Source organism: Scyliorhinus canicula, chromosome 3 (genome assembly GCF_902713615.1).
Source record: "Scyliorhinus canicula chromosome 3, sScyCan1.1, whole genome shotgun sequence".
Taxonomy (NCBI): Eukaryota; Metazoa; Chordata; class Chondrichthyes; order Carcharhiniformes; family Scyliorhinidae; genus Scyliorhinus; species Scyliorhinus canicula.
This window is the reverse complement of record NC_052148.1, coordinates 57,867,733-57,886,584: the sequence shown is the minus strand read 5'-3', so window position 1 is coordinate 57,886,584 and position 18,852 is coordinate 57,867,733. Positions and strand designations below refer to the sequence as shown.

General features: G+C 45.2%; 1 protein-coding gene across 1 annotated transcript in view; it reads right to left on the bottom strand.

Moving 5' to 3' along the window:
* The window catches only part of malt1 (MALT paracaspase 1), a 142,218-nt gene that overhangs the window by 19,614 nt on the left and 103,752 nt on the right, over positions 1–18,852 (bottom strand). The window contains exons 11-14 of the mRNA XM_038790594.1: positions 13,275–13,452; positions 12,466–12,540; positions 6,727–6,854; positions 3,970–4,119 (exon numbers count right to left, since the gene is read on the bottom strand). Coding sequence (XP_038646522.1) covers positions 3,970–4,119; positions 6,727–6,854; positions 12,466–12,540; positions 13,275–13,452 — 531 coding nt within the window. The remainder of the gene's footprint in view (positions 1–3,969; positions 4,120–6,726; positions 6,855–12,465; positions 12,541–13,274; positions 13,453–18,852) is intronic.

The window sequence follows — 18,852 nt, the reverse complement described above, 5'->3', positions numbered from 1 at the left end:
TTGGCATCATGACCGATACAGGCTTGGAGGGCTGAAGTGCCTGTTCCTGTGCTGCATTGTTCTTTGTATGTGTAGAAGTAATTTAATGAATTCCTATGGTTTGGATATAAGACATGGACAGACCCCAGAAGGAGGGCAATGAAGGACCCCAGAAGGAGGGCAATAAAGGACCCAGAAGGAGGGCAATGAAGGACCCCAGAAGGAGGGCAATGAAGAACCCCAGAAAGAAGGAAATGAAAGAACCCAAAAGGAGGGCAATGAAAGACCTCAGATGGAGGGAATGACAGATCCCAGAAGGGGGAAGATGAAAGACCCCAGAAGGAGGGTAATGAAAAACCCCAGAAGGTGGGCACTAAAAGACCCAAGGAAGTAGACAATTAAAGACCCCAGAAGGTGGGCAACGAAAGACCCCAGAAGGAGGGCAACAAAATAGTTCCATTTGTTAAATGTATATGTCCAGTAACAATATGATGAATTCCCCTCCGAAGAAATGCAGATATTAAAGACTTCAAAAGAAAATAGGCACTGTTGAACATAAAGTAGAATCATCATAAAAAAGAATTAAAGCTGGAGAGTAGACATGAAAACAGCAAGATGAAGTGACTGACAGTAAACTTAAAAAAAGGTAGAAAAATTTACAAAATAAAGTTAAGAAGGAGACATTAATGGGACAATGGAGAATAAGCTGAACTCCATGAAAAAGCAACTAGAAAATTAGAACAAGTCCAGTGAATAATTGTATTGGTAGAATAAGAGCCTGAAGAAGCAAGCTTGACAATGTAAAATTAAATGAAGAAACATTGAAATTGACAGTACAATCAGCAATTCAGTCAGAGAAAGAAGCTGAGATTACGTGCCGTAACAGAATTGCACAAACACACAAGCCTCAAAGATCTCATCAATGAGCCATCACCACTGCAACATAAAAAAAGCATATTAAGTACATAATATAACATAGTGTCATATTATGAAACTTTGGTAGTGGATCAAGTTGGATCTCCGGAATTATATCTCTTAGACTAGACCCTGTTATGCCCAGTAGACATGGAAGAATGGATCATTTGTAAACACGTGGATCACTTGAGGAGTAGAGAGATGCTCTGGCAGTCAGCATTGCCATCAAGAAATGTTATCAAACCCGTAAGCATCAAAGTACTTGATCAACCTGTTATTGACATAACTGATGTCTCCGTGGTAACAAGTAGTAATTAACTGCCTGCGCCAGAAGAGGTGCCATTATTGCAGTTCTTGTTAATGTCGATCCTATGGGAGCATCCCAGACTACAGAATGATGTGCTCTACAAGAAACAGAAAAACCTCTCAAAGACTCAATTTATAATTCTCCAACTCACGTACATAATGTTTAATTAGAATTTAGGATTGAGTAACTTAGTTATTGAAGATTGTATGAAGGAATTAAAGGGCGAGGGATGTGATGATTTGTAGTGATTGTCCCTTTAAGGGCAACACAGCAGAGTAAGTGTCACCTGGTTTGGGGGACAAATTGGGACTGAAAGTGGGAGATCATCTCAGGTAGTGGAGTCCTCTCTTAAGCATAAGATATGAAGGGAGCGAGGGCAGCTGTGCTGCTGCTGCATAGTTTTTCTTTTTAACAAATACTTTTTGTATTTCTAATGAGATCTCTAAAAGTGCATAATTACAATTACCATCATTGAAACCCACTATCAACATCCTGTGGGTCAACCTTTGGCCAGAATTTGAACTGACCAGCCATAGTAATACTGTGGCCGCAAGTGCAGGTCAGATGTCAGGAATCCTGTGGTGAGTAACTCACTGACTCCCTAAAGCCACTCCTCCATCTACCAGTTACAAGTCAGGAATGGGATGGAATTCTGCCCACTTATCTGGATGAGTGCAACTCCAACAACACTTAAGTAGATCAACACCATACAGGCCACAGCAGTCCATTTGGCCAGCAACCCCTCTTCCATCTTAAACATTTACATCCTCCACCACTGATACATTGTGACAGCAGTGTGCACCAGCACCATCGAGAAAATGCACTGCAGCAACTCAACTTTCCAAATCGGTGACCTCCTCCATCAAGAAGAACAAGGGCAGCAGATGCATAACAACACCACCACCTGCGGGTTCCCCTCCAAGCCAGTCACCATCCTGAATTGGAACTAAATCACTGTTCCTTCGCCGCCACTGGCTCGAGAATCTGGAACTGCCTCCCAAACAGCACTGTGAGTGTACCTACACCACATGGATTGTAGTGGTTGACAAAGGCGCCTCACTACCACATTAAGGGCAAATAGGGTTGGGAAATAAATACTAGCCTCGTCAGCAACACCTCACATTCCATGAAAGGATATTTGAAATAATTAAGACCTAAGGCCCAATTTGTGGTCTGTATCAGGCCTTTTGGCTACTCCCACTATGCCACATTAGCTCCAAATGAAACTTTACCCAGGTGAGATGCATTCAAAGTTAGCTTGAGAAGCATGACTGGTGGAATGTGTAACATTCTCACCATCCTTCTTAACAACTTCAACCAGTAACAAACATACACATTTGGAACAGGAGAAGCCATGTGGCCCTTGAGCCTGCTATGCCATTTATAAATAATAATATTTATTAGTGTCACAAGTAGACTTACATTACACTGAAATAAAGTTGCAGTGTAAATCCCCTAGTCGCTACACTCCGGCGCCTGTTTGGGTACCACTGTTTGGAGAACCCACCGGCACTCCGGTTTCCTCACACAAATCCTGAAAGATGTGCTTGTTAGGCGAATTGGACATTTTGAATTCTCCATCAGTGTACCCGAACAGGCACTGATCTGATTATGGTCTCAACTCCGCATTCCAACTACCATTGATAACCTTTTGTCTCTCGTCAGTCAAGAATCTATCTACCTCTGCCTTAAAAATGATCCTGCCTCTACTGCTCTCTGGAGGAGAGAGTACCAATGACTCACGCCCCTCAGAGAGATAATCACTTCTGGTTTCTGTTTAAATCGGAGCCCCATTATTTGTAAACCATGTTGCCTGGTTCTAGTCTCTCCCATAGGTGGGAACATCTTTCAGCACCCACCCTCAGGATCTTATATGTTTCAGTAAGATAACCTTTCAATCTTGTAAACCTATTTAGCTTGCTTTACATATTTAATTTCAAAACTTGTCTAATTTATTAGTAATATGAGGTTTTATTTGTTGCAGTAAGCTTTACTAGCAGTAGTTTATTAGGAGTAGGCGTGTTTGTTAATTATAAAATAATAAAAATAAATAAACACATAACAAAGAAGGCAGGGTAGGTGATGTGTAATGACTGCAGGATGTGGGAGTTCCTGGATGCCGGTGCGATCCAGGGTAATCACGTCTGGAGTAAGTATCTGCAACTTGAGGACTATCGACTCAGAGTCATGGAGCTGCAAGCTGAGCTCCAGACACTGTGATGCATCTGGGAGGGGAAAACCTCAGGTCTATTACAGACAATTTTACATTAATTAGCGAGGAAATCTACAAAAACTGCATAAAAATTCACAAAGGGCCTATTTCTGAGCTCTATATGCATACCCCTTCATTTGATCTCTTGGGTTCATGATATCTGGCGTATGTTTTACACCAATGTTCCTATTCCCAGTACAACCTTTATGAAGCAGGATTATATATTTGGAATTCAACTTCAAAGTTCAATTTCCCTCAGATAATTCTTCATCCCCAGAAAGGAAAATTGTGCGAAGCAGAGTGTGCCATTGAATCCTTGATGCAAATTCTTGCCACACAAAGCTCTGTGCTGGGAAAGCTGACTTGTCAAATCGAAATACCCCCAGCCTGCCTGAGCAGCCGTGCGGATTGTCAGCATTTCTCTGTTGGCTCAGGTTTCATGTTTATTGCATGCTTGAAATGACTGGACAATAACTGGAGCTGTCGCAAACCAGCCCTCAGTCCAATTCCACCCTCCACCAACACTGAGCCTTTGCCAGATATAGCAATGTTTTACCGTGAGCCTTTGCCCACTGCAGGTTGCGTGCCAGGGATTCCGTGGAGCAGCCGGATGAGTGGATTGGGTCGGTCAAAGCTCTCTTCTCGCATAAGCTGCTGCGAATTTCCAGAGCTTGCTTTCCTTTAGTAAGATCACATTTTCCCATATCTGCAATTTAAAATATCAGTGCTACATGAAAAGGAGAAAACATAGAGCCATGTGAAAACATTCCCAATAAAATAAGCAGCAGGACTGCCAAGGTCTGAAAAGATGAGATAGGGCTTTGAGCAGCAACCTTTCATCTGAATTAGAAAGAGCAGGAAGGCGAGTTCAATCATTTAAAAATAAAATCAACATTCTTTAATAAACCCAAAACCTCCACGTTACAGCTTTAAACCTATTATTTTTAGAAGGCCCTGTTTGCACCTTCGCTTTTTAAAAAACTGGTGCTATTATCATTTTCATGTGGCTGGCATTTTAAACTCTACACCTGATGCTTCATGTCCAATCGCTTCTTTCTATTTATTGTAAATGTTTTAGTCTGTTGAAATGAAGACTTGTCAGACCATCAGGTCCTCACAAATGTGTAACCTATTACCTCATGGAATCATCCATTCCTCTTGCAATTAAAACTTGGTGCCATGTAATCACAACTTCCTTATTCACTTTCTGTCGTCATCAGAATGAAGGTTGGAGGGGGCTGGGAGTATGTACTCCATGGGATCTGTAACATCAGATTCCCAGTGGCCTCACCTGAATATGATTGCCCCAGATGAGGGGGCGGAGCTACACTCTTAAACAAGGGTTCACTGCAACCTAAATAGCCCGGCCCCAGTGTGGGCTTGGCACGGGATTGTCTTTGGGGAGTAGGAGTTGTATTCCAGTCGGTAAAATAAATATTGGGCGAGATTCTCCGCACTCCCGACGGTGCGGAGAATAGCGTGGCTCGTAAAATTTTACGGCCACGCTGTTCCGACGCCCTCCCGCTATTCTCCCCCCCCCCCCCCTCACGCCCGACTCCCGATACGAATCGCTGCCGCCGTTTTTTTACGGCCGGCAGCGATTCTCAGCTGATCGATGGGCTGAGTTCCCAGCCCTTTACAGCTGTTTTTACGAACGGCAAACACACCTGGTCTGGCCGTTCGTAAAAACGGCCGTAAACTCTCGATTTTTAAAACCATGGCACCGATTAGCACGGCAGTACCACGGCCCGCGCACTCTTTGTCCTTCCGCCGCCCCGCAGTATCCATTCGCGGGGCGGCTGAGGGGCATCCCGGCCCGCGCATGCGTGGGTTTCGCGCAAATGCGCGATGACGTCATCCGCGTATGCGCGGGTTGGAGTCTTCCAATCCGCGCATGCGCGGCTGACGTCATATGACGCGTCAGCCGGCGCTAACTCTGGCAAGCGGGCTTAACGAAATTGGTTAAGCCCGCGATGCCGGAGTTTACGGCGTCGGGATGCTAGCCCCGACCGGGGACCAGAATCGGATCCCGGTCGGGAAGGGGGGGGCTGGCGTCAAACCCGCCCGGATTTGACGCCAGCCTTACGATTTCTCCCCATATGGGAGAATCTCGCCCATTGAGATTTTTTTTAAACAGTCTTCACTGCCGTGTGATCACTCGCCTGGAACTTTACAGCTGGGATGAAAGTATTTTCTCTGCTAACAATAAAGGTCTTGGATAGTGTCAACCATTGCTCTAATGAATGCCCATGATTGGGTACAATAGGCTATTTTTTTTAAGATCCCAATTGGGGCAGACAGGAAGGCACAGAATTTGACACTGTTGGCTGGCATGCCAGTTCTGAACTTTGCCCACTTTCCCAGGGCCATTTTCCCCAGAGGTTGGATGGGGGTGTGGGGGGCAGCAGGGCTGGGCTGGGCTAACCCCCCACCATAGGCCATTCAAGGCTTATAGTCAAGAGGCCAAATTGGATTTTCCAGTTGGTTAGGCCAGAGAGACCATGGCAGCTGCCTGGAGGTGACCTGCATTAAGCAACAGCCAAAGGTCAACCTGTAGAAGAGGGTAGCACAGCTGTGTTAAGGCCATTTAATTAACATTTTAAAATATTGGAGCGTGCCTCCTGCTCTGATTTAACTGCTGCTTCCAAACGAGAAGGCCTTGTTAGCCCTCAAGCTTCAAGCACCTACTTGCCATGCTTAATTAAATGTCCAGTCCACCCTCCAGCCATTAATTGGCCAACTTGGGGAAATTCACAGGTGAGTGACTGTCCCCCATATGGTCTGAGCTTCTGATCTCTGCTCTACCCCACAATTTGAGTGCGATGGCAGGGTCCTGAAGCCTGAAAGGAATATCCTGGACAATTTATCACAAAATTGAGAGCTTTACTGAGAAAAGCCATGAGGATTGCTTATGTGGCAAATGGAAATGTTTCCACGGATGTAACCAAGAAAGTGTTAAGTAAACGCAGCATGATTTCACAATCATCAAGTTAATAGATGATTCAACAATCTGTATTTGGTGTTGGTTGAAGGAGGAATGTTGGCCAAGATAACTCACTGAAATTTTTATAGTCTCCTGCCTCCACATGAACTGTCAGCCTGGTTTATGTGCTCAAGTCGGTACTGTATCTTGAACCACAAGCTTCTGTCTCAGAAGGCAAGAGGGGTGTTAACCGTGTGGATTTCTTACTAGCTTGGTTTGTAGACTCCATAATAGCAATTAGTTTCCACATATATCAAACCCAAATGTATCAAATACACAGTTAGCAATAAAGAAGCATATCTCATTTAGTTATGAAAATAAAGGCATTACCTTCAGCAACTCTGTCAAGTAACACTGTGATTTTTTCATCCTCTAACAGGCGTTCCTTCAAAAATTTCATAAATATGCCATTTGCTAATCCAAAATGTTGAATTTCAAATGCTTCTGCCCCTTGACATCTTGAAATGTAGAAAAGAAACATTTTACATTTATAAGCATTTAAAATACTTCAATTCCCTTTCATTGGGCAGTTGCTAGACTGCTTCACAGTAGTTATACTGTTGGTTGTTATTTCTCTTCCCACACCTAGTGGTGCAAAGACAGACTTTCCTCTGTTCCCATTGCAAGGATTTCCTTGCACAGGTTGTGGGTCTGTCGCCAGATGTTTATAGCTTGAGGGGCACCACTCCACATCAAGCTTGGCTGACCAGGGGTCTCTCTCGCTCTTACTGCCAGCCATTGGCTTGCTTTGGAGACTGCTAAATAAGTTAAGAGCCCATGGTGTTGAGGGCAAGATCCTGGCATGGACAGAGGATTGGCTGACTGGCAGAAGGCAGAGAGTGGGGGTAAAGGAGTCTTTTTCCGGATGTCATCCGGTGACTAGTGGTGTGCCTCAGGGGTCTGTGCTGCGACCACAACTTTTCACAATACACATTAATGATCTGGAAGAAGGACCTGAAGGCACTGTTGCTGAGTTTGCAGATGATACAATCTGTAGAGGGACAGGTAGTATTGAGGAAGCAGGAGAAGGACTTCGACAGGCGAGCAGAGTGGGCAAAGAAGTGGAATACAATGTGGAAAAGTGTGAGGTTATGCACTTTGGAAATAGGAATGGAGGCAAGACTATTTTTTACGTGGGGAAATGCTTAGGAAATCAGAAGCACAAAGGGACCTGGGAGTCCTTATTCATGACGGGTTCAGTCGGCATTTAGGAATGCAAATGCAATGTTAGCATTCATGTCGAGAGGGCTAGAATACAAGAGCAGGGATGTACTTCTGAGGCTGTATAGGCCCTTGTCAGACCCCCATTTGGAGTATTGTGAGCAGTTTTGGGCCCTATATCTAAGGAAGGATGTGCTGGCCTTGGAAAGGGTCCAGAGGAGGTAAACAAGAATGATCCCTGGAATGAAGAGCTTGCCATATGAGGAACAATAGAGGACTCTGGGTCTGCACGCGTTGGAGGTTAGAAGGATGAGGGGGCATCTTATTAAAATTTACAGGATATTGCGAGGCCCAGATAGAGTGGATGTGGAGAGGATGTTTCCACTTGTAGGAAAAACTAGATGATCCTTTAAAACAGAAATAAGGAGGGATTTCTTCAGCCAGAGAGTGGTGAATATATGGAACTCTTTGCCGCAGAAGGCTGTGGATGCCAAATTACTGAGTGTCTTTAAGACAGAGAGGTTCTTAAGATAGGTTCTTGATTAATAAGAGGATCAGGGGTTATGGAGAGAAGGCAGGAGAATGGGGATGAGAAAAATATCAGCCATGCTTGAATGGCGGAGCAGATTCGATGGGCCGTGTGGCCTAATTCTGCTCCGATGTTTTCTGGTCTCTCGATGATCTTAAGCCTCTCCCTGGGTGCAATATTGGCAACTGCCACCATTCTCCCAGTGCACTGCCTGTAGTGCTCAGCTGCTGGCATCTGATTGGACAGCAGCTTTCAGGGCTCAGAATCTATGTCCCCAAATTTCTTACTCTTGTGGAAGGTCCACTGCTGGTCTTAAATATTCGAGAGGCACTTTATTCCTGCAGGCTTTCTCCAAATTTAGGTTGAAATAGGACTAATGCCAACTCTCCCAATCTCCTGCATTAAATGCTATCCAATCTATGCAGTTTAACCTCTCTATTAAAGGAAGGATATATTTGCCTTGGAGACAGTGGGTGCAATTCTCCCAAAAGGGAACAAAAGCCCCTAGTGAGCGTGTTTAGCTACATGTTTCCTCGAGTTTGCAAGGCCAGGAACATTCTTTCTGAATCTACCCTGTCTAACCCTGTCAGAAATGTGTAAGTTTCTATGAGATCCCCTCTCACTCTTATAAATTCCAATTAATATAATTCTTAGTCTCTCCTCATATGGCAGTCCCACTATCCCAGGAATCAGTCTGGTAAACCTTCGCTGCACTCCCTCCATAGCAAGAACATCCTTCCTCAGATAAGACACCAAAACTGCACACAATACTCCAGGTGTGACCTCACCAATGCCCTATACAACTGCAGTAAAACATCCCTATTCCTAAACTCAAATCCTCTTACTATGAAGGGCACATACCATCTACCTTCTTTACTGCCTGCTGTACCTGCGTGCTTACTTTCAGCGACTGATGCACGAGCACACCAAGGTTTCACTGAATATTCACCTCTCTTAATTTACACCCATTCAAAAAATAATCTGCCTTCCTATTTTTGCTACCAAAGTGGAGAACATCACATTTATCCATATCATACTGCATCTGCCATGCATGTGCTCATTCACGCAGCCTGCCCAAATCACACTAAAGTAACTCTGCATCTTCCTCACAGCTCACCCTCTCACCCAAATTTGTATTATCTGCAAATTTGGAAATAATACATATAGTTCCCCCATTCAAATCATTAATATATAATGTGAACAGTTGGTATCCTAGCACAGATCCCTGCGCAATACCACAGGTCATTGCCTGCCATTCTGGAAAAGACCCATGACACACATGGAGACCATTTGACCCATTGTGACGGTAATGGCTGAAAAAGAGCTATGGTGCATCTCCAGCACATGCCTGTGCACATCCCATTGTATTGGGAGCTCAATGGAATGTTTAGCACAAGAAAGATGAGCATTATGCTGCATAATTTCTGGCCCTTCAATGTGTTCGACATCAGGACCCTCATAAATATTAGCAAAATGCAGCATTATAATAATTATTGATTTTCTAGAATCAGAAAAATTAAATCTGAAAGACGTTTTGGGACTGTCTTTAATTTAGCGTAAAATGGAGGACTGAAGGGGTCACGTGACAAGTTTTGAATTCTATCTGACAACAAACCTGTATGGCTTTGCTGTTAAAGGTTAAAGAGGGGCCCAGGTTATTTTCCTGGGAAGAAGGTGCAAGCTGTTCACACCTCTAGACAATGGTAAAAGCATCTGACAGTGGACAGATTGATCGCCTCTCAAGTCCCAGAAAGGTGTTCAGAATGTCAGATTTTGAAAATGGTTATACTTTATACCATTTAACTTCAAGATTGAATGGAGTTATGATTCTAACTAATTGGCACTTCTACCTCGATGCAACATATGATTCATGTTGCCAAGGGACTTTGACAGGACGAGGGTCCTTAGGAAGCCCTTATAAAATCAGTTTACATGGTGTTGTCTTAAAATAAAACTGAAATACATAGACAATGTCAGTCTGCGAGGATCTGAAGAAGAGAAAAAGAAAGAGAGAGATAAGTACAGCAAGTCTTTATGGTTCACCAGGCAAGAACATGGGTAGGAGCTCATGTCAGATTGAAGAAACTCGGTTTGTGAGGATTTAATGAAATTGGAAGATTTGCCCTACTTTGGCAAGAGGAGGAAATCTCCAAGGTAACTCTCACCGTAAAAAACAGTTCATGGATTAGAAGTTACCTGGCTGGAAAAGGAATAAGAAAGTGGAGGAAGCCCTTATTTTTTGTTTCATAGAATTTACAGTGCAGAAGGAGGCCATTCAGCCCATCAAGTCTGCACCAGCTCTTAGAAAGAGCACCCTACCCAAGGTCAACAACTCCACCCTATCCCCATAACCCAGTAACCCCACCCAACACTAAGAGCAATTTTGGACACTAAGGGCAATTTATCCTGGCCAATCCACCTAACCCTTGGAAGCTCAGAATTACTTTGGACTGGTTCAGGGAGCATACAGTATTTACTTAAGACAGAGTAAAGTAGGCCATGGAGGGAGGCATTCATTTGTTTTATGAGAATATTTTCTGTAGCTAGTTGGCAAATTAAAAAGTGTATGGTTGGTGTTGTAGTAAAGGATTTTAAGGGAGGCACGGTAGCACAGTGGTTAGCACTGTTGCTTCAAAGGGCCACGGGTTTGTGTTCAATTCCCAGCTTGGGTCACCGTTTATGCGGAGTCTGCACATTCTCCCCGTGTCTGTGTGGGTTCCCTCCGGGTGCTCCGGGTTCCTCCCACAGTCCAAAGATGTGCGGGTTAGGTAAATTGGTCACGCTAAATTGCTCTAAGTGTCCAATAAGTTATGTGGGGTTGCTGGGATACAAGGATAGGTTGGAGGTGTGGGCTTCGGCAGGGTGCTCTTTGAGGGGCTGGTGTAGACTTGATGGGCTGAATGGTCTCTTTCTGCACTGTAAATTCTATGAAATCCATGAAATTCTCATTATATGATCTTTTCATGAGTATCCAAATTTCTTTAAAAACGTTAATCGGTCTCTACGGGGATCATAACATTTTAAATTTAGTATCGCAACATTTGTAAAGTACATGGTGACAGGAAGTCTGTTTCCAGACCGTGACTGGTTCTAATTTTTAATAATCCAGGAGTAACAGAGCGCGGGGATTCTCCAGTAATGGGGCTATGTCCCCACGCCCGCGGAAACACGCGCAGCAATCACTCTGGACTTACCTGGAGAAGTCCAGGGTGATTCTCCGATTTGCAGGGGGCTAGCAGGGCCCGGGAATACTCCTCACAGCTCCGGAAGCCGACACGGGGCCCTGTACTTCCGGTTGGGGGTCCACGCATGCGCACGGCGGCGCGCCATGGAGAAGATAGGCCCCCCCCAGATCGCGCACACCCGCAGATCGGTGGTCCCTGATCGGTAGCCTGGCCGTCCTGGAGGCCCCTCCCCCCCACTAGTGATTGATCCCCCCCCCGCCCTCCCCCCACCAGGACTGAGTCTGCAGCCGCCACGCTGAGTTCTCGACAGGTGGAAACATGGGAGAACCATGCCGTCGTGAACTTGGCCACTTGCACTCGGTGAATAGCTGCGAGGGCCTCCCGGCTCGGTGGCGACCGCGCACGTGCGATTGGCAGCGATTTTCGGGGGACCAGAGAATCGCGTGAGCGCAGTCGGACTCGATCTCGGGTCCATTCACTCCCCTGCGCTGAGCGCGGTTTTGGCACGGAGGCTCGGAAAATCAAGCCCCCAGTCCCCGGTGAATCGCCGCCAATCATGCGTGCACGGTCGACGCCGGGAGGCCCTCGCGGCAATTCACCGAGTGCAGCTGGCCGAGTTCCTGACAGCGTGTTTCTCTCATGGTTCCACCCAGTACAAACTCGGTGTGGCGGCTGCGGACTCAGTCCGTGGCCACCCTGGTGGGGGCGGGGGGATCATTCACGAGGGAGGCCTCCAGGATGGGCAGGCTACCGATCGGGGGCCACCGATCCGCGGGTGTGCACGATCAGGGGGGGGGGGGGGGGGGGGGGCTATATTTTTGGTGCCAGTCGCGGTGTGGGTTGGCCATATCGCACACGGGCCGGCCTCCAAAGGCCGCCGCCGTGCGCCTGCGTGGACCCCCAACCGGAAGTGCAGGGCCCCATATCAGCAGCCGGAGCTGCGAGGAGTACTCTGCTAGCCCCCTGCAAATCAAAGAATCACCATGGACTTTCTCCAGGTAAGTCTAGTGTGATTCGCATGCGATTTTCCACGGGTGTGGGAACATGAGATTTTAGCCCCATTATTGGAGAATCCCATCCGGGATATTTTGACTTTGATTTGCCAAAATTTAACAATTTTAACACTGAGTCAGCATGACTTTGTATAGTTTGTGGAATTTAATCATTCACCAGAACAGACAACAACATGCTTACGTTGCGTATCCAAACACAATATTGGCTGTAACTCTTAAGGCCTCCATATTTGGAATGGTGTCATCATGCATATTCCTGCAAAAACAGAACCAGTTAGTTCATACCTCACAGTGCTTTATATCCATGTTGACTCCTCACAAATTCTCCTCCTGGTGCTGAGGCTAACTGCTGTGCCTTATTGCTGGTGCAGCTAAGATCAGTTAATTCAGCCTAGACCCAGAATTGAGAGACTTTCCTGATGGTCTTTATGATGCAAAACCAGAGCAAAACATTTACTCACTAAGTGCCTTCTTCCTGGTACCACAGAACATCCTCAGTTGAGGAGGAAGGTGGGTGATTGTCACTCAGCTGCTGTAATTTTACTCTGACACTAGCATGTGTGATTTTAATTGGTATTGTGGCCACTGCTCCACACAGTATCCCCTTGTGGAAACTTAGCTGAGAACGAGGCCTCGGTGTATGACTGACTGTAAATGCAAATCTATCACCTCATGGCCTGGGTAGTTCGACTGGCAGAAATTTAGAATAAAATGAGTGAGAGTAAAACAAAAATTGGTAGTTAAATTTGAATGTTTCTTCTACTTCTTTGTGAGTAGATTAGCACTTCAGTAAATCTGTGGAAAGTTGTTAACCATTAGAGTACATCTCTCTCCCCTGAGCCAGTCCCAACTATATAACCAACTCAACAACACTGTTGTTTGGCTGTCACTGTCTAACGATTTAGATGGAGATCAACAGACGGAAGCTTACAATAAAAGCAGGATATTCAAAATAAATATTGTGCATGTTTCTCTGGTCGTTAAATGTACCTTTTCCTGCACATGTCCAGCAGGAAGATATTCAATCCAGTCTCCTTCTCTTGCATTAGCTTTAGGATGCTTTGCACGCACAAGCAGTTTGCGGACCTATAGGGATTCGGAGCATTAATCGGCACCATAAAGCTGTTCCCGTAGTTTTCGTATCCATGGCCAGCATAGTACAATAAACCTGTAATAATTAACCCAGGCATATATTAAGTCAAATACAGCAATCACTTTGACCAGACATTTAATGGCCACCAGGGCAATGGAAAAGAAAGCTTGATTTACAGATTGAGGCCTTCCTAGCATTGTTCCCTGCCCTTTACTAGTCCTCTAATCTGAAGGTGCGCCCAGCATAAGGATTACCAGCTACATCTATGTGCAACCCCGAGAAATGGTGGTGGTGCAGTATTCCAACAGGAAAGTTAGATGAGATTCCTGACTATTGTGGGTACAGCGATAGGGAAGAAAGCGTATTAAGGCCACAATCAGATCACCCATGATTGCATTGAGTGGCAGAGCATACTTGATGCTTCGGATGGCATACTCCTCTTATTTCTTATGTTTTATTGCCAAACCGGTCTCATTTTCAAGGCTGACCAATGCTCAAGTACGATTCTGCTCCAAACACAAGCACTCTACCCCTGCAGGAAGGTCCTCTACAGGAAGGTCCAAAGTTTTGCCTCCTGATCCATGCTAATCACAGGCAGGCTGGTAGTGGAGGTGGAAAATTGGCTGCATCCGCAAGGGGACCCAGGTTTCTGCTTCTGATAAATATCCAGTGAATTGTTCTGCAAAGCCCGGCCAAGAACAGAAACGGGCTCAGTTGTAATGACTATGGACAAAAAGCCAACCTGCAGCTACTCAAAGAGTGGGGTGCCAGAGGATGGATGGTGAATGCATTTAGGATGCTTTGCACACACAAGCAGTTTGCGGACCTATAGGGATTCGGATCATTAATCGGCACCATAAAACTGTTCCTGTATTTTTCATATCCGTGGCCAGCATAGTACAACAAACCTGTAATAATGCAGGTAGGAGAATAAAAATGGAGAAAGGTACATATGCTTAAACTTGTGCTCCATAACAGCAAAGCAAAGTAATGGAATTGGCCAAATATTTCACTTCACATCACTGCTAGCAGTAAAAGAGATCAGTAAAAGCTGCAAGACAACAAGCACTGTGTTCTGTAAGAGAGTTAATTGTGCCAATGCTTTGAGAAGCTTTTTTGCTTTCTTTGGTTGACTAGCTGTCACACACCTGTCATAGCACACTTTGGAGTCTCAAAAGTAAACCACAAAAATCTCTACAATAGAGTTTCCTTTCATTTAACTTGGAGTCATTGTGTTGAAGTGGGCCCAGAGCAGGGGCACCTGCAATGTATGTTGTATATATATGTATGTTGAATGCATACTATTTTGAATACATATTATATTCTAACACACTAACAATGTATAATCCTAGTTAAAAGTTAAGAGTAACAGCTTGAGAGGCATGATGGGGTTTAGCTAACTGACATGGCCACATTTTTTGTAAAGGGCCAGTTCACAGACACAGAGAATTGGCTCATTCAGCAGAGCTTCCCTTACCAGCAGCCCCAGGCAGCTGCCTCTGGGGAATGTTGACTGTTTTACCAGTCAGTAACTGGGTTAAGATAGGGGAGTCTCGAATTTGTGATGTATCCAGAAGACCCAAGGATGGTTGATAAGGGGTCTGAAAAATATTAAGATGAAGCCTTCAGCTGTTCATGAGCTGATCACGCAGCCCATTGTGCCTAGTAACTAATTTTGTTCTATAAGTAATATATGTAATCTATAATCGTTACGATTGGATTGTGTCCAGCTTGGATGGGCTGTGTAAATGTATAAAAATGGACGATTTTCTTTGTTCAGTGGAGAAGCGCATGGTGTGCCCACTGACACATCATTATGATTGTTCATTTATCTTTATCTACCCTGTCTTTCCCTGTTGATATCTTGAATACATCGATCAGATCACCCCATAATCTTCAAAATTCTGGTGAAAACAGGCTTAATTTGTGTAATCTCTCCTTGTAACTTAACCCCTGTAGTCCAGGTATCATTTTAGTAAACATATGTTGCACTCCCTCCAAGGCCAAAATATCCTTCCGAAGGTGTGGTGCCCAGAACTGCTCACAGTACTCCAGCTGGGGTCTAACCAGGGTTTTGTATAGTCCCTTTTAAGCACACAAGACGCCTGTGGTAAGACACACTCCAGTCTGAACCCAAGTGAATGTCTGTGGATTCCTCCACGAAATCCCTCCAGATGATTCTTATACGGTGAGCCATCTTGTCCCATTGAGTGGGTCATTTCAAATTCCGCTTTCAAAGTCACATTTTTAAATCTTTTAAATTATACTTTCTCTCCGCTGCTTCTATCAAGGTTTCGCATTCAGGTTTTACATCTCTCCCAACAGGTTTCCTCTGTCTTAAAGGCTTTTACACAAACTCAGAGGCCCAGCCACCGATTTCCATAATTGTTTCAAATAATGTCTCCCAAATTCTCACACACCTTAGCACTACTGCAGATATCTTGCTGGCCTCTTACGATCCAATGCCTTAATGCCAGAGCTGAAGGGGTTGGATTACGAGGAGAGGTTGAGGAGACTGGGACTGTACTCGGTGGAATTTAGAAGGATATGGGGGGATCTTAGAGAAACGCATAAAATTATGAAGGGAATAGATAGGATAGATGCGGGCAGGTTGTTTCCACTGGTGGGTGAAAACAGAACTAGGGGGCATAGCCTCAAAATAAGGGGAAGGAGATTTAGGACTGAGTTTAGGAGGAACTTCTTCATCCAAATTCCTTGCCCAGTGAAGCAGTTGAGGCTCCTTCATTAAATGTTTTTAAGATAAAGATAGATAGTTTTTTGAAGAATAAAGGGATTAAGGGTTATGGTTTTCAGGCCAGAAAGTGGAGCTGAGTCCACAAAAGATCAGCCATGATCTCATTGAATGGTGGAGCAGGCTCGAGGGGCCATATGGCCTACTGCTGTTCCTAGTTCTTATGTTCTTTTCAACTCTCTGATTGTTCTGGTTCCCAGTTTCCTCTGTTCCGTTAACTTCAGACTTCTTGAAAGCTTTTCTTAATTTCTCTAGTTTCCTTAACTAACTGGACTTCAGATTTCTGACCTCTGATCTCTTAACCATTTCTCTATAGCATGTTTTTTTTTCTAGCAAGGTTGAGAAAGATGTTCCCTCTTTAGCCTTCTGAAACCAATTTCTTCTCGCCGACCTGTGAGAGCTGTCATCTCTTTCACTACCTATCTCCAACTACAATCAAATCAGCTAAAACAAAACAAAAAAGCATCTCTACCTTACAAGGCCCCAGTTGCTAAGCAACCACTGCTAGTCTGTTTACTCTTCATGCTGCAGCCCTCTCTAAGCATAACTGAATCACAGTTGGAATTGAAATCAAGCCCCACACATACAAACACCTTCTGCAAGGAGTGCTATTTTATGCATCAGACTGCAGCTGGAGTTTGGTGAAACAAGGAGTTAGGTGAAAGAGGGAGAAGAGGAGACCACCAGACCTGCGAGGGACCACCTCCACTCAGGCAGTGATCTGAGTTTGAAAAAAAAATCCAGGAGTGACATCACATGAAAACGGTAAGTTCCTTGGCTGGTAAGTAACAGCTAATTTGCATGAGCTATTCTAAATTGCTTTCAGATTAAAGCTAAAATGGAAATATTTTGCAGATTACAAAAAGTAAAGACCACTCAGAAATTAGAAAAAAAACAAGTAAAAAATTATTAAATAAATAGAGATGCATTGCTAGATGATGTGTTGTACCCATGTGATGTGGGTGCTGGTGGGCCCCATTGTGGTTCCTCGTGAACACATCTGTAGCAAGTGTTTATAGTTCGAGGAACACTGGCTCCGAGTTCAGGAGCTGGAATCTGAGCTTCGGACGCTGTGACACATCAGGAAGGGGGAGAGTTACCTGGACCCTGTGTTTCAGGAGACAGTCACAACCGTCAGATTAACCATCTTGAATTTTGGCCAGTGGTCAGGTGCAGGAGGGTGTGACTATGAGTGAGGCAGGTAGAGGGTTTCAAGAGGTAGGGCTGCAAGAGCCTCAACCCTTGTCCTTGTGTGGACAAGAACAGGGGCTGGAGGGAGGATGAGCAAACTGGCCTCAGCACCAATGTACAGGGAGCCATTCAAGTGGGGGGGGGAGAGAAATGTAGTCGTAATTGGGGATAGTATAGTTAGGGCACAGACACTGTTCTCTGTGACCAGGATCGAAAGTCCCCAAGGTTGTGTTGCTTACCTGGTGCCAGGGATTGGGATATCTTATCTGGGCTGCAGAGGAACTTGGAGTGGGAGGGTAAAGATCCAATTGTCTTGGTCCACGTCGGTACCAACGACATAGGTAGAACAAGGATAGAGATTCTGCTGAGGGAATATGAGCAACTAAATTAAAAAGCAAAACTAGAAAGGTAATAATCTCTGGATTACTACTTGAGCCACAAGATAATTGGCACAGGGTCAATAAGATTAAAGAGGTAAATGCGTGGCTCAAAGGTTGATGTATGAAAAATGGATTTCAATTCATGAGACATTGGGGAAGAAGGGAACTGTTCCAATAGGACAGTCTGGGACTGAGGTCCTGGCAAATCGCATAACCAGGGCTGTAGACAAGGCTTTAAACTAAATAGTGGTGGTGGTGGTGGGGGGGCTCAGTTGCATGGAAAACCTTTAGAAAATTAAAGTTAAAGGAGAAGGTAGGAGTGCAGTTCAGTGATGAGGTGGATTGTTACCAGAAAATGAAAGGGACAGAATGTGTGAATGTCATATTGCACCAAGAAATCAGACAAGAGTAGGGAGATTTGATAGTAGAACACACATAAAGGCTTTGTGTCTGAATGTGTGAAGCATTCGGACCAAAATTAATAAGTTAACGGCGCACATAGAGACAAAAGGGTATGATTTGGTGGCGATTTATAAGAACATAAGAACTAGGAGCAGGAGTAGGTCATCTGGCCCCTCGAGCCTTCTCCGCCATTCAATAAGATCATGGCTGATCTTTTGTGGACTCAGCTCCACTTTCTGGCCCAAACACCATAACCCGTAATCCCTTTATTCTTCAAAAAACTATCTATCTATCTTTATCTTAATAAGAACATTAATAAGATTTCTGACACATGGGGCGGGATTCTCTCAACCAGGGGTCGGGCCGGAGAATCCCCGCGGCCAGCGCGAATTGCGCCACGCCGGCCCGACACCGGCTCCGCAGAGTAGAGAATCAGCATAGTTGGCGTGGCGCCGGTCGGGGGCCGCTCTATGTGGCTAGTCTGCCGATTCTCGGCCTGGAATGGGTCGAGCGGCCATCGTAAAAATGCTACTCTGTCCATGCCTATTCTCAGCCGGCGGGAACTTGGCATGGAAGGGTCTGTCGGGGGGGGGGGGGGGGGGGGGGGGGGGGGGTGGTCCGACCCTGGGGGGAAGGGGTCCTCCGCTGTGACTTGGTCAGCGATCGGGGCCCACCAATCTGCGGGCGGGCCTCTCTGGCTGGCGTCTTCCTTTCTTCCCTTTCGGCCCCTGTAGTCCTGTGCCATGTTTG